A 14922-nucleotide genomic window follows, 5' to 3' on the forward strand; every position below is an offset into this window, starting at 1 on the left:
ATGATGAATACATAGGGCTTTCCCGACGATGGCAGTATAGCTTTACACAATGCATATAAATAGGATAGGAGGCTACTATGAACCTGAATATAGTTTATTTTCTTTAGTTTCTTTTTTGACAGTCATTTGTATAACAATTTGTATCGCACGCATGTTTAATAGTTTTTTAGCAAACTCATAATTAGCTTTTGCTTAATAAACAATTTTTTTGAAGTTTTGTACTCTAACTGAACTCTGCATATGATTTGTTGTTTACATTAGTCCTAATATTTGCCATGATACCTCTTCATAAAATATTGTATGAAATTATTGTGGAGAGAGAGAGAGAGAGAGAGAGAGAGAGAGAGAGAGAGAGAGAGAGAGAGAGAGAGAGAGAGAGATCATGGCTAGGTTCCCCAGTATCAGATGTATCTGCATACAAATCGTCAGCATTATAGGTATAGTTGCTTCTGTCTATGTTTGATAATGAAGGCCTTGTATCACTATCAGTGAAGAATGTTGGGTCATGGAAAAACTATAATTTAGGGGTGTAAGCATCCTCACTCCCTCCTCCGGACTTCTGAGTTTCTTTTTCTTGGAATCGTGCATAAATTGGTTAAGTAAAGTGCATTTTTGTGGGGGTCATCTGTTACGACGGAAGCACCCTGGTTTCCTAGCTCCGCAGTAACAGTTTTCAATTTTGTTATAGATTTAACTGTGCTTGTAACACATCCATAACCATGAATTTTGACAAAAATTTTAAGCAATGTGCATGTTAGCGTTTTTGTCCAATAAATAGGGGTAGCCATTGCAAGTCTGAACAGTGTTACAATGACTTAGGAAGTAGGAAAACCATTATGGATAAACTACTGTAGGTTAACATGCGTGTGGCTTGGTTGGAGATAGAGTCATCAGGTACTGACTGGTGACTTCAATCGGACAATTTGACTGTTTACCCGTCAAATGTGCCAGATATCGGACAAGCCGAACGATCAGGCCTGCTTGTCTGGACAGGCCTTAACACAATTATATATAGAGAGAGAAGGTGAGAATTTTCAAATTTCCCACACGTGGCACTCTTTAATTAGGCGTAAATTTTTCCAAACCTTTATTAAATAAGACAATAGCTACAAGGGCTGTCATCCATTGATTTAGTTTCATTATAAATTAATTAAAGAATGCAATCCTATTTTACCACTGTTTAATAGTTACACAAGACTTGTAATATAAAATTAATTAAAAAATGTTTATGGCAAATATTTGAAGGAAATTAGAGGAAAAAACTCACTGTATAAACAATTGAATGATAAAGGTAATTGTTTGAAAATTTATCTTATTAAGTAATGATATACAGGTAAGATGTAAACGTTGGCAGGATTCAGTTTTCGGGACAATTATAAATACTGGTCCTATGAGGCATTAATGATAACATGCAATATTAGATGTAGTGTTCAAGAGTAGAGTACTGTAGTTCTGATACACCACTTAGTTCCATCAACAATGGTATAACCCATATTTCGATAGTAATAAGAACAGTAAAAATTATAAAAGGAAAATTAATCGCAAATTTTGACTTTTCACTCAAAATGGATATTGAAGCTTACCTTTCGAGATATGATAGAATGTACAGTTGCTCGGCCATCTCTCACCATGAACAGAAACTTAGAATTAGGGAAAAGTTTTGAAAGATATGTGGCTGACTTTAAAGTGAAGGGATCCTTGTTGCAGAGGCGCGAAGCTGGCTGTCCATGATTGACCACTATATCCAAGATGAAAGAAGATATTGCTTCATCTAATACCTGTTTAAAAACATCAATATCAACTTTAAAGTTTTAAAGTACCATATGTATACCTAAATAAACATTCAATTAAGAAAAAAAATTATAAGATACAAATTGAAAATTGTATTATTCCAACTTCATAATCATTGGCTAATTTCAATCCTAACAGCTGTTTCCAAGTACTATCAAGCTAAATCAAATATGAATACTATTAAAAAAAAAATTGCTATCAAATTCAAATGAAACAAACAGATTTTTCCACAAATTTCTGGAATATAGTCTCTAATTCTTTAAAAAAAATTTCCTGTTTCACTAAAAACGAATTCACTATTTATATAAAGATTTCCCCCATGTTATCTTTGCATTAAAAACGAACACCTTTAAGAAATTTAATAACATCGTTATAACAATAAGGAAAAAAACAAATTAGAACAAAAATAATTACAACATAAATGAAAATATATTACTAATTTTAGCGCTGACAAATTGGAGTGCGTGGAAGTTTCATTCCCATTTTAATTTACTTTACATGTTCTGCCCATAATTTATGTAACTATGCTAGACTTATTAAAGGCTATAAAAACTCAAGGACTTTAATGACAACACACTAATTGCATGCCATAATGAAGCAGGTGTTCAATAACGAGTGCGTGCATTATAACATGTGTAAGTCAGGTAATATTGTATTGGTTTAGTGACTCGTGTTTTTTATTCTAATTTACTTTGCTCTATAATCACAATACTTAAAATACTATTCTCATACATTTGAATATAGGAAACTTAAGACTACACAACAATAAAAGTTTTAATATGGTTAATCTATAATTTCTCTTTTACTGTAAAAGATAAAGAGAATAAAATAGATGCTATGAAAAGAAAAATGTAAGTTTCTTCAAATATTGCAACCCTTAACATAATATTGCCTGGATATTTTATGAACAAATTCCTTAATGTACTTTAATTAACTGTACTTTAATATAAAATTCTTTAACCTATTCTAATTAACCGCATTTTAATTTAAAAATTCTTTAACATATTCTAATTAACTGCAATTTAATTCAAAATTCCTTAACCTATTTTAATTATCTGCAATTCAATCCAATATTCCACATATTTTGATTATCCGCACTTTAATCCAAAAATCTTTAACCTATTTTAATTAACCCCAGTTTAATCCAAAATTCCTCAACCCATATTAATTAACCGCACTTTCATCCAAAATTCCCAACCCTATTTTAATTACCTGCATTTTAATCCAAATATTCTTTAACCTATTTTAACTAATCGCACTTTAATCCAAAATTCTTTAACGTATTTTATTTAACTGCACTTTAATCCAAAATTTTTTGACACATTTTAATTAAAACCACTTTAATGCAATCATTATAAGCAAATGATCTTCAATTCCAAACTAAATTCGAAGAAAAGTCAAGGAACCATTTTAATTAAACTCGTAAGACAGACAACCAAACCAACCTCGTCCGTAACCCCAGCTTCTTGCAGCCTCATGGACTCCTTGGCAGATCTCTTCCACTGTTGTCTCATCTGCAATATGCGAGGGACGACTCGAGTCTCTTCCCCACATCGAATGTCAGGGTGGGCATCCAACATGGCACGAGCTAGGGTAGTGCCCGATCTGGGCATCCCTCCGATAAATATTAAGGCTTCTCCGCGATCATATTTATGCACTGCCCCACTGCTGTCGGTGGCAATACGCTGCAAGACAAGTGTTGGAGGATATACTTATAAAGACACAAAGTACATTGTAACCACCTAGAGTATATGATATATTGGACAAACTTTTCATGTTAGAAGATATTGTTGTACAATATCGTCATTTGTATTGTGCTGCAATACTATAAACACGTTTTGTTTCAAACATAAGGATATAAAAATGTTTTTATAAAGAAATTCAACAATTTACTATTCAAACCCTACTGAAACAGTAATAGCTATACCTGCCTCAATCTTTTACCATTGAAAAACAACTTTGTGACTAAGACGCTAAACTCAATATGCATTGAAAGAGTAAATAAGCTTAAAAACACACTTTTACGTTACATAATATCTAGTAAAATTTAAATTTGTTACTTAAAATTTCAGGAAAACCAACACTCGAAACAACAGCTAAAAAAAAGGAGATAGTATCGAATTGGTTTCCCAATGGATTATAAAACTAGTTCCGTTTTAATAAAAATTGAAATTGAAGTGAACTTAGAAAAAAAATTCTTTAATAAACAACTGTGGGTAATAACACTCATTTATGTACCTAAAAGATTCATTATTTAGTAAATCGACTGGATAACTAAGTTTCGTTCCTTCAAACCTTGACAATAAACATATTGCACCAACAAGGTATTTTCCTGTCTATGAAATTATATACAAAATTAAAAACCTACATTTCTATAAATCATGATGTAAACGAAATAACATTAAAAATATGACTTTAATATTAAACAAGATCTGCAAATGAAATAATTATCACCTAAAAAGTAGACTAATAGTTAAAAATGACATGTGGACAAAACCGTATAACAAAGAAAGTTTCCTTTTCAAACATAGAAATCATGCGTAGGCGTCTATGAATGCAATAAAAGTATTGACAAACACAAAACTAACAGACGAAAGCCCACATGAGCGTCGGGTAAATACCTCTCTGGCAAGAAGGTAAGACTGAGGCTCCTTACAAGGCAGCTGGGTTCGATAAAGTAGAAGCAGAATCACTGCCCCAACTACAGTGTAGGGCAAATATCGCCGAACCATTCTCCACATCACCGCATTACACTTCTGGAAATGGGAGTAAGCAAGAGATGAATAACAAATTTTACATTTATGATAATGTAAACAAATTCCATTACCACTGCATTAAACACTTGAAAAATATAGGAAACTATAGAGTGATCAAAGTATTTAGTCCAGAATACCACAGCTCTAATAGATATAAGGTCTGTCATCTACCAGTCAAAACCAAATCTCCCTCTTGGTTTATTCCTTTTCTTAATATCAATGGCATTTATTTCTTCCCATTGACATTTCACTATACTCGATACCTCACTTTATAAAACGCAAAAGCCATACGCTTTCCTTCACTATGGCATGTACTCTATGGCCAATACATCCATGCTTGAACTTGGTCCCGTCTAGCTAGGGGACAGGTACGCCATTAAATTGCAGTAAGAGGGGACTATCTAAACCCAAGCTTAGCGATGGTACGTGGCGTCCTTAAGGTCAGGACAATCCGTCTCGTTTATTTTATATCACGGTGAAACTCTGATATACTAAAACAGATAAGATCCGTGACAAATATCAAATTTCCAGTTGAATTGCCTCCCATTCAATTGTAATATGCAGTAGTCGTAAAAGCCATGGTTTAAATAAAAGTTTAATTAAAAAGCACATTTAATGAACATATAAAACAATCGATGCATAGAGCAATTAAAATTAAATATTAGATTCAGGAATAACCAATGTCACCATCAATCATAACTACAATATATATAATAACAATAACAATAAAAATTATAATAAAAAAAAGGCGATAGCTTTGTATACCAACGACAAAAAGGGAAATTTCCTAATTCTCATAAAACGGGAAGAAATGCCTGGTCAGAATTCTCTCTCATTGGAAACCATCAAATGATTTCGTGCAATTATCCTAATTGCATAGGAGATACAATTATACATTAATAGTAACTTTCCACAAATTGGTTGCTAATCACAAAATATACAAATTTTTCTTCACAAAACCTGTAATAATAATCAACAGTGAAATAAAACCTTAAATTCAATATGTAAATTGAATAGAATGACACAAAGTCAAGTAAATTAATAATAGTAATGACAATCTTTTCTTTTAGGAAATGTTGCAAACTAAACTAATGGCACAAGAAAAAAATGGGGAAATAATCTAAGTTTACTTCAAATCTTTCTAACCACCTTTTTCCAATACACGTAGTCCAAATATATTACTCAAATAAATTTTTAAAAACACAATTGAAACTAAGAAGCAAATTCAAATTCAAATATCTGTCTCTAAATCAGAAAATTCAAAATCAAGATATGTTCCCTAAGGATGAGTGACTGATATGTTTTTGACAAAGTAAAAAATCCCATTGTGTTAGTCTAAAACGAACTTCTCATACAGACAAATAAGCAGCAAGAACACTTCACGCAATATCTGCAGGTTAACTGGCAGCTGTTAGTATTGCAACACTGAGGTTCACAGCCTTCAGGCTGACGTGGAATACAAATACCAGATATGCTACAGATAGAATGAAGTGCTCTTTCAGTAGCAGTTTTGCCATTTTGAGATGGAATATTTAAAAGATGGCTTTAACGTATAAGATATAGGAATAAAATCATATATTTTCGTTTTTTAAAGAAATATAATGAAGTGACGAATAAGATATTGGAATACACTCCAATAACTATATTAAAAATACAAATAATATAAGGTAGTTATCTTTACAAAAATAACATACGGTTTTATAATAGAAGCCAATGAGATAGCTAACCAAACTTATGCTCTTAACTAGCACAGGCTCAAAAGTATAAACAAGAATAACAGAAGCAACAACAGAGGAATCTATCGCCCACTTCTTGAAAAAAAAAATGAAAAGTCTAAGTTAAAAAAGCAAAGCAAAGTAAACTATACAAATCTAACAAAAATTAAAGTCGAAGCACCTGTAAGTTTACAGGCACCGAACATCCCTTGAACTAGCTACTAAAATACCCGATAACTTTATTGGGGGTTAGATTTATGGAATGAGGGACATTATAAAGGCGTGGAGTTCAGCATCCAGATGAAATTGGGGGAATGCTCTGAAATAATACTATGAAGTAAAAGTTGTAAGAGGTTGGACAGCAAGAGGAAGAATGGAAAGGTGGCAGCTTAAAAGGCTAAGAAAAGGTGTAAAGACCTGCGCGACATTCACAGGTGACCGTAACCCCTATGGAGACAATTACATTCGGGACAAGATATTATATATTGATTGACCAGTGTCCCTGTAACGTTTTCCTATCGATGTCTCTTAAGTTTATGACACGACCAAAACCAGCAACGACTGAAGATTGGGGTTGAGCAAAGAGCCTTAGTTTTGTTTATTTATAATTCATAATACAGAAAAAAGCTCAAAGCCACTAACCTATCCGATCAGGTTTCAGCACTACACAAAGCTTGTAAGCGAAAGAGAGAAGACAAAGCTTCCTACAAGTGAACAACGGCTGGTATCAGAGGTCAGAAAAAGGAGGCAAAGAGGAAATACGACCTCTTAAACAAAACATTACTATTATAAACCTTCCACTTAGGGCTTTGGACTGCTGAAGAACGCCGAGGCACCAGGCTAATACTACATAAAACCAAAGTCCTTTGCGGCTGAGCGCTGGACGAATCTCTCACTAGTCAGCAGTTGGAATCCCCTACGAGGAAGTTTGTCGTATCCAATTCCAAACGAAACGGCATATTTGTTTATGTTTTCATAAAACTAATGTAAATAAATATGAGAAAAACAAGAGGAAACATACAGGCACAAACAGTACAGATACATATTGTATATTCACAGTGAAAATGCACGCACGGAAAGGTTAAAACAGGGAAAACAACAATTAGTTATTTTACATCACCAGAGTAAACACCAAGTTTGCTTTAAAATTTTGGATAAAAAAATATCACGGAAATAACTCGCGAATCATATCTCAAAGAGGTATCATAATATAACCACTGGCCTCTAAACTTCACACCAAACTTCCATGCCCTACAGTATAGTAAGTTATTTAACAATATTTTCAAAGGCTGAAGCCTCATTACCTAATTTCACAAGCCTGAAAAGCAGTCTTTTCTCTCACTCAGTAGAGGCAAAAAATTACTTCCTCTGCTATAAAGAGTTCCCACCACAGGCAGGGCAGGTGGATATTTGAGGACTGAAATTCTCAAGTTTATTACATGCATACACTAACACGTCAGCCTTTAAGATGAACATCTGTTGGAAGTATTTCTCAAAATTTATATTATCCGAATAACAGGACCCAAGTAATTGATTAATAGACAGAAAGAACTAAGGAAACACAGGTGTTACAATTACAAGTGAACATGTGTTATACTGCCCTAAAACTAAAAAGAAATTTAAGTTTGTTTCACACTCCAACGTTTATTATACGTAGGTCTCTCTCTCTCTCTCTCTCTCTCTCTCTCTCTCTCTCTCTCTCTCTCTCTCTCTCTCTCTCTCTCTCTCTCTCTCTCTCTCTCTCTAATACATATATACCTACATACACACATGTATATATAATAAACATAAATATAGTACATATATATATATATATATATATTTATATATATATATATATATATCTAATACATATATACCTACATACACACATGTATATACAATAAACATATATATAGTACATATATATATATTTATATATATATACATATATACGTATATATATACATGCATATATATATATATATACATACATATATATATATATATATATATATATATATATATATATATATATATATATATATAATATATACACACGGTTAAACCTTGTCCTTCACAGGTCTGCTATACGCCGAATTTGATTATTCACATGATAGGAAAGAAAAAAAAAACATAGTATAACACATGGGCTTGAAAATTTACTAAAATAACAGTTACAGTCTCGACTTGCTCTTCCCTCTAATATAATGGCTTCTTGCCATTTCTATTTGACTATAACACAGTGAATGCTTTGCTATACTAAGCGTTTATATAACTATGAATACCATTAATTTCGGCTTTTCTCGCAATGTTGAAATACACAAGTTTTCTTTCTCTAGTCATATAAGGAAACAGGGAGTCTGGGAGTGTCATTATGGATGCTTTCACTATTCAGTTTTTTTTTTTTTTTTTTTTTTTTTTTAGGATTTGCTGGTGTCTGTTGCTCAAGCCCCATAAATAAAAAGATCTAATATATATATATATATATATACATATATATATATATATATATATATATATATATATATATATATATATATATATATATATATTATATATATATATATATATATATATATATATATATCCAACTGATTTTGTAAATTTGAAAACAAAGCCCTCAGAAGAATATTTGGAGTTAAATGGCAGGACAGAATTAGAAATGAAACTATAAGAGAGATTACTCAAATCCCCAAGAGAGATTAATTCACTAAACTTTCAACTAGGCTCCACAAGGCACTAGAAGAGTTGGAAGACCCAGGCCTACATGGCTGAGGAATATGAAGCGTGAAGTAAGAGATGATAAATGGATAAGTATTGATTAAAAAGTTCAAGATTGGGATGCCTGGCGAAATCTAACCGAGGCCCTTTGCGTCAATAGGTGTAGGAGGAGATGATGATGATATATATAAATGGCACGGTGTGACAGCATATACTGTATGTATGTTTATAAATATATATATATATATATATATATATATATATATATATATATATATATATATATACATAGATATATATATATATATATATATATATATATATATATATATATATATACATACAAACAAACACACACAGTAAACACATATATAAAAATGCACAGTATACTAATATATATATATATATATATATATATATATATATATATATATATACATATATACACACACACACACACACACATTTATATCTTTTATGAAGGGCCATTATTGTGGTGTTTATTTTAAATTTGATGTTAATAACACAGATATTTTAAATGCTAAACAATCCATACCGATAACTAACTTCCGTAATCCTAGCAACACAGAGCTGAATTTTCACTTCTTCTAATCCATATAGACGGTTGCCTACTAATACATTCATTTGCAATATTGAACGTTGAATTATAAAAGCAGTTTGTTAGTACTCGGAGCACAAGGAATTTCCGAAAATTTAGTATCAAGTTTTCTGCATCACATATATATACACACAAATAGGTGTACATATACACACACATATTCTTACTCATACAATACATATAGATGGAAACAGGAAACAATAACTTCTTATATGCCATGGTCATTTAATATTGTGAAGTAAGAAAAATTACAATTTTATAAGAAACTTCCTATTGATGGCAATTGTAAAATTTGTTGATCATAAAGCATTAAAACAAATATTCAGACATTTAGTATAGCAAAAGCAGAGCTTTAACATTAGTATCACAAAAACATTGAACGAACAAAGACTAATGGAAATATTTTGTGTTATATAAAGAGCAACAGTAAACAAAAGCGTAAATATATGACAGCCGGCATCAGGAAAAGCGATTGTTCAGCGCATGCACTCACCACGGACGCGACGTACCGAAGGACCACAGCCAAATAGGGCAGCACTATCGAGAAAGGTGTCTTGAGAAATGACAGGGACCCTGAGTGTGACCTTGGGGCGCCTATGACGTCGGGAGGGCACGACGAGGAGGAAGAGGAAACCGTGGCCGTGGTAGGTGCAGGTGACCTGACCCTCATCTTAAAATCACCATCTGGAAACAATGGCAAAAGGGGAGATTATTAGTTGGGTTATATTCGTTCGAAATGTATGCATACATTCTTATCGAAAGGTTGGATTTATAAACAAATTATATTTCCTTTGGGTATGAATGTTACACAACGAAAGAGATCATATTTTAATGATGAATCTAGTTACAGAAATATAATTAAGACCATAAAGATATATTCCTAGTAATTTTTTACCATTTCGCAAGGAAATACGCGATTTAAATGATGCAATCAGAGTAAATCAAATCCTATGTGGGAGACCATTTTTAAAACAGCAACAACAAATTAATAACATTACCAACATCATGTAAAAGCACGAGGTAAATGAAACTCTCTCTCTCTCTCTCTCTCTCTCTCTCTCTCTCTCTCTCTCTCTCTCTCTCTCTCTCTCTCTCTCTCTCTCTCTCCCTTTTAATAACATGGCATGCATTTTAATGAGAAACATCACAGCCCATGAAGTCGAGAGGGACATTACATCTCTAGAGTAAATGACTTTCCAATTTTTTTTCCCTCATTCATTAGTAAATTGAAGCGTTTCCACGAGTGCACTGCTCTCCCAATGAACTACTGTATATTTAATATTTGGACGCAGGCAATCACTTTTTATGTCCATTCCATCGCGATCATTAGTAAATTGATTCGTATTTCATAGTTATTTGGTCGTAATTGATTACATTTATTAAATAGTCAGTTGCATTTCAGGGAAAATGAAGATTTAGAAAAGTTGTGGACTTGGAACTGGCTGGATCTTTACATGCGTGAGAGAGAGAGAGAGAGAGAGAGAGAGAGAGAGAGAGAGAGAGAGAGAGAGAGAGATTTTAAGCTGTGATAAAGTTCAAGAAATACGAGACAAGGGGAGAGGGAGCGAACGAATAAATAACCAGAGGCAAAACAAAGCAGAAGGGGGGAAATGGAATAACCCCTAATAAATGGAGGAAGAGAACAAAGGGAGATGGGAGATTACCTTATAGAGATTATAGTCTGGCCACTGAGAGAATTCATAACTTGATCAGTTTTGTATATCAACTCTTGCTAATAAATTTAGATTCCAGCCGGTCCCAAGCCCAGATAAATGAGGATATAAAAGGCGCCTCAATAACTTTCGATAAACTCAAACGGCCTGAATTTTCATTATTTATCAAAGATTATTTCATTCCTGGCTATTTGGGAGTAGCTACTGCATTAGGAACGAACAAAGGAATGCCATAAGGAAGCAGGAACAAAGAAGAGATTATGTTTTAATAGAAGTGAATAAGGAAAGTTGGAATAAGCAAAACAAATGCAATTGAAGACAAAGCAAACGAGAGGGAAGATATAATTAAAACATTTATCAAAATATAGAAGTCAGGAAAAAAACAATTTTACCATTTACTTTGGCAAGAAAAATGAGAACCAGAAGAGTGTTATAAAAATTCAATAATGGAGAAATGGCTTACTGTTATAGCAATACATATAAGAACATCATTTTGCGAAGACAACAATAAACGCAGTCGTTTCTATTCCACTGCAGGACAAAGGCCTCAGCCATGTCCTTAGTCATGTCTGGGGTTTGGCCATTTTAAATCACCACGCTGGCCACTACGGATTGGTGATGGTGGGAGAATTTCATCTCATCGCTTTCAGCAAATCAACCTAGTATGGGTGCCCCCGAATAGTACACGTTAAAGTATCCCCAATCACAAAGGGTTTGTGAAGACAGTTATCATCAAATCTTGGAAACTGTTTCTAGAGAATCGAGAGAAGCAGCTTTTCGGAATCTGGATCTGGATCTGTATATATATATATATATATATATATATATATATATATATATATATATATATATATATATATATATATATATATAATGAACATTTTCTGGCTATACATATATATAAGTCTATATATATATATATATATATATATATATATATATATATATATATATATATATATATATATATATATATATATATATATATATATATATATTTATATATAAATTATTTCTATAAATTATACGTATGAACTAAAACGTATTCCTGGTTGATTGAAAGAAAAGACCAGTTGAACATTTATTTCAAAACTTAACATCGTTAACACCAAATAGAAAAATAAAACGTCAGGATGAACAATTGCCAAAGTAGATAAAAATTATAATACCAGATGCGTGGTGAGTACTTTTGCGACACATGAACATTAAATGTTACAGCGCATCCGTTATTTCTCTATTTATGAATAATTCTTGCATGCCTTACGTTTTATGGTGGCGAGATCAAAAGCACCACGTAATTCAAGCGGTCACTCTCAGCGGCCTGTGCTTTGATGCAGTCTCACGGGCATACAGTGCATACGTGTATATAAAAAATGTATTCTCTTTCTTTCTCTCTTCTAGATAACATGAAACCGCTCTCGCTCTCTTCGTGCAACTCGTAACATCAAAAGGAAAACGACCAAAGCTTCCATTTGTCATGCCAATGCAGTCACGGACACCTTTGGAGTATAGACAGATAAAAATGACACGCCAGCCCTAGAAAAGCACAAGCAAGTGCGTGCGTCTGTTATTGGCATTCGATATTGCCTTGAGGTGTGTGCCCAAGCACAAAAGTGGGGAAGTTGTCATGTAACAAGTCATCGTGCCATCCCAACGCCATTTCCCCGGTCCGACTGTAAGTGGCATGATTGCAATTTCTTTCGTACAAAGGAATATTTGATATCCGCCGCTGGTTTACAGGATTTGGAATTACATACGATGTGAACAATCCATCAAAAATACTCGGTACACATGCATGCTCCCAAAAATATACACACTCATAATTATATAGATCTATAATACAATTTTCATTGAAGATGATGACGTCAATGTGTTTCTTACAAAACTCCTCGTATTTTCTCAGCTTTTTCAGAAACTATGATTCCTGTAGGAAACACAGACGCTACTAAGGCAGTCGTCTTCAATAATAATTGTACTAATAATTGTCTCAAAAGCATCTCCCCTATATAATAAAGAGCCAGTGTTTGGCTATATCATACAGTATATTATATATATATATATATATATATATATATATATATATATATATATATATATATATATATATATATATACAGTATATACATACATATATATATATATATATATACATACAGTATATACATATATATACAGTATATATATATATATATATATATATATATATATATATATGTATATATATATATATATATATATATATATATATATATATATACATATAGTATATACATATAAATAAATATATATATATACATATAGTATATACATATATATATATATGCAGTATATATATATATATATATATATATATATATATATATATATATATATATATATATATATATATATATATATATCCCGTTACACCGAGGGGCAAGCGCTCAGAAACGACAATATCTCACAAATTGTTCAAACTGCTGCGTGGTAGACAGGAAAGGGGGCAGGGGTGGAAAGGGCTGAATCTCTGTGTGCGCATATAAATCTAAATATTTAGCCGTCAATTTTGATGGATCGCTTACACTTGCATATGTATAATGCGCGAGTGTGAGTCACATAAAAGAAACTCATAATTTCAAATGTTACGCCATGAATACTTCTTGATCTTGAATCAACTCTACCTTGAGAATGTCTTATACCAAAGGAAGATTTATGTATGATAACAATATCTACAACGTTGACTAAAATTGGAACCTATGCCTTTATATCTGATACAGAAGTAAACTGCCGACTTAAACTCCGTCATGTATATTCTAGAATTCAAATTTTATGTATTTCAAATAGAAGTCGATATAAGAATATGCAAAGCAAATTCTATTTCAAATTGTTATATATCTGCCTGTGAATTAATAAATCGACTGTTTACTTTTGTGTACGCATCAAAAGACGTACTTTTTTTTTAGTCCTATTTTTTTCCATGGTTGAATTAATTCGATAGCAAGGTGTATGTTACCTAATAATTGAACATATGAAAGACACTTGTATTTGTGACCAAACTCTCATAAAAACAGTTACGTGTATGATTATAAATTGACTCTGGAAATAAAATTGGTAATCGTATGCTGTAGCTATGATTATAATTCAAAATATGCTATCATAAATAATCATGAGTAGTTACAAACCTAGTAACTATAAATATACACGGGTTACAAACTTAAAAATTATTAATAGGCAAGGGTTGCAAACTTAACCACCGGCTACCACAATGGAAATTGGTTGAATTTGTTTATCAGAAGGAAACCCCGAGTTCGAAAAGAATATGTACAACAGAATTGAATTCAAATTGATAGCCAAAAGGATGTGACGACTGCATACTTCTGGGTTTAATGAATTATAGTCCATTTCTTTTAGCGATGCATATTTGCACCGACTCGCAGCGGTGCCCTTTTAGCTCGGAAAAGTTTCCGGATCGCTGATTGGTTGGAATTATCTCGTCCAACCAATCAGCGATCCGGAAACTTTTCCGAGCTAAAAGGGCACCGCTGCGAGTCGGTGCAAATATGCATCGCTAAAAGAAATGGACTATAGTTTATGAATCTAGCATATATAACCAGGCGCTGGGACCTTTGGGGCCATTCAATACCTACATACAACAAAGGAAATACAGTCGCACTATAAATATGAGT

The 14922-nt window shown here is 32.5% G+C and overlaps 1 protein-coding gene across 1 annotated transcript in view; it reads right to left on the reverse strand.

The window, feature by feature from the left end:
• The window catches only part of LOC137627819 (protein-tyrosine sulfotransferase 1-like), a 28988-nt gene that overhangs the window by 13019 nt on the left and 1047 nt on the right, over positions 1 to 14922 (reverse strand). The window contains 4 exon segments of the mRNA XM_068359193.1: positions 1584 to 1778; positions 3237 to 3476; positions 4413 to 4547; positions 10078 to 10268. Of these exon segments, the coding sequence (XP_068215294.1) occupies positions 1584 to 1778; positions 3237 to 3476; positions 4413 to 4547; positions 10078 to 10268 (761 nt within the window).

This window comes from Palaemon carinicauda, chromosome 35, assembly GCF_036898095.1.
Source record: "Palaemon carinicauda isolate YSFRI2023 chromosome 35, ASM3689809v2, whole genome shotgun sequence".
In the NCBI taxonomy this organism is placed as follows: domain Eukaryota; kingdom Metazoa; phylum Arthropoda; class Malacostraca; order Decapoda; family Palaemonidae; genus Palaemon; species Palaemon carinicauda.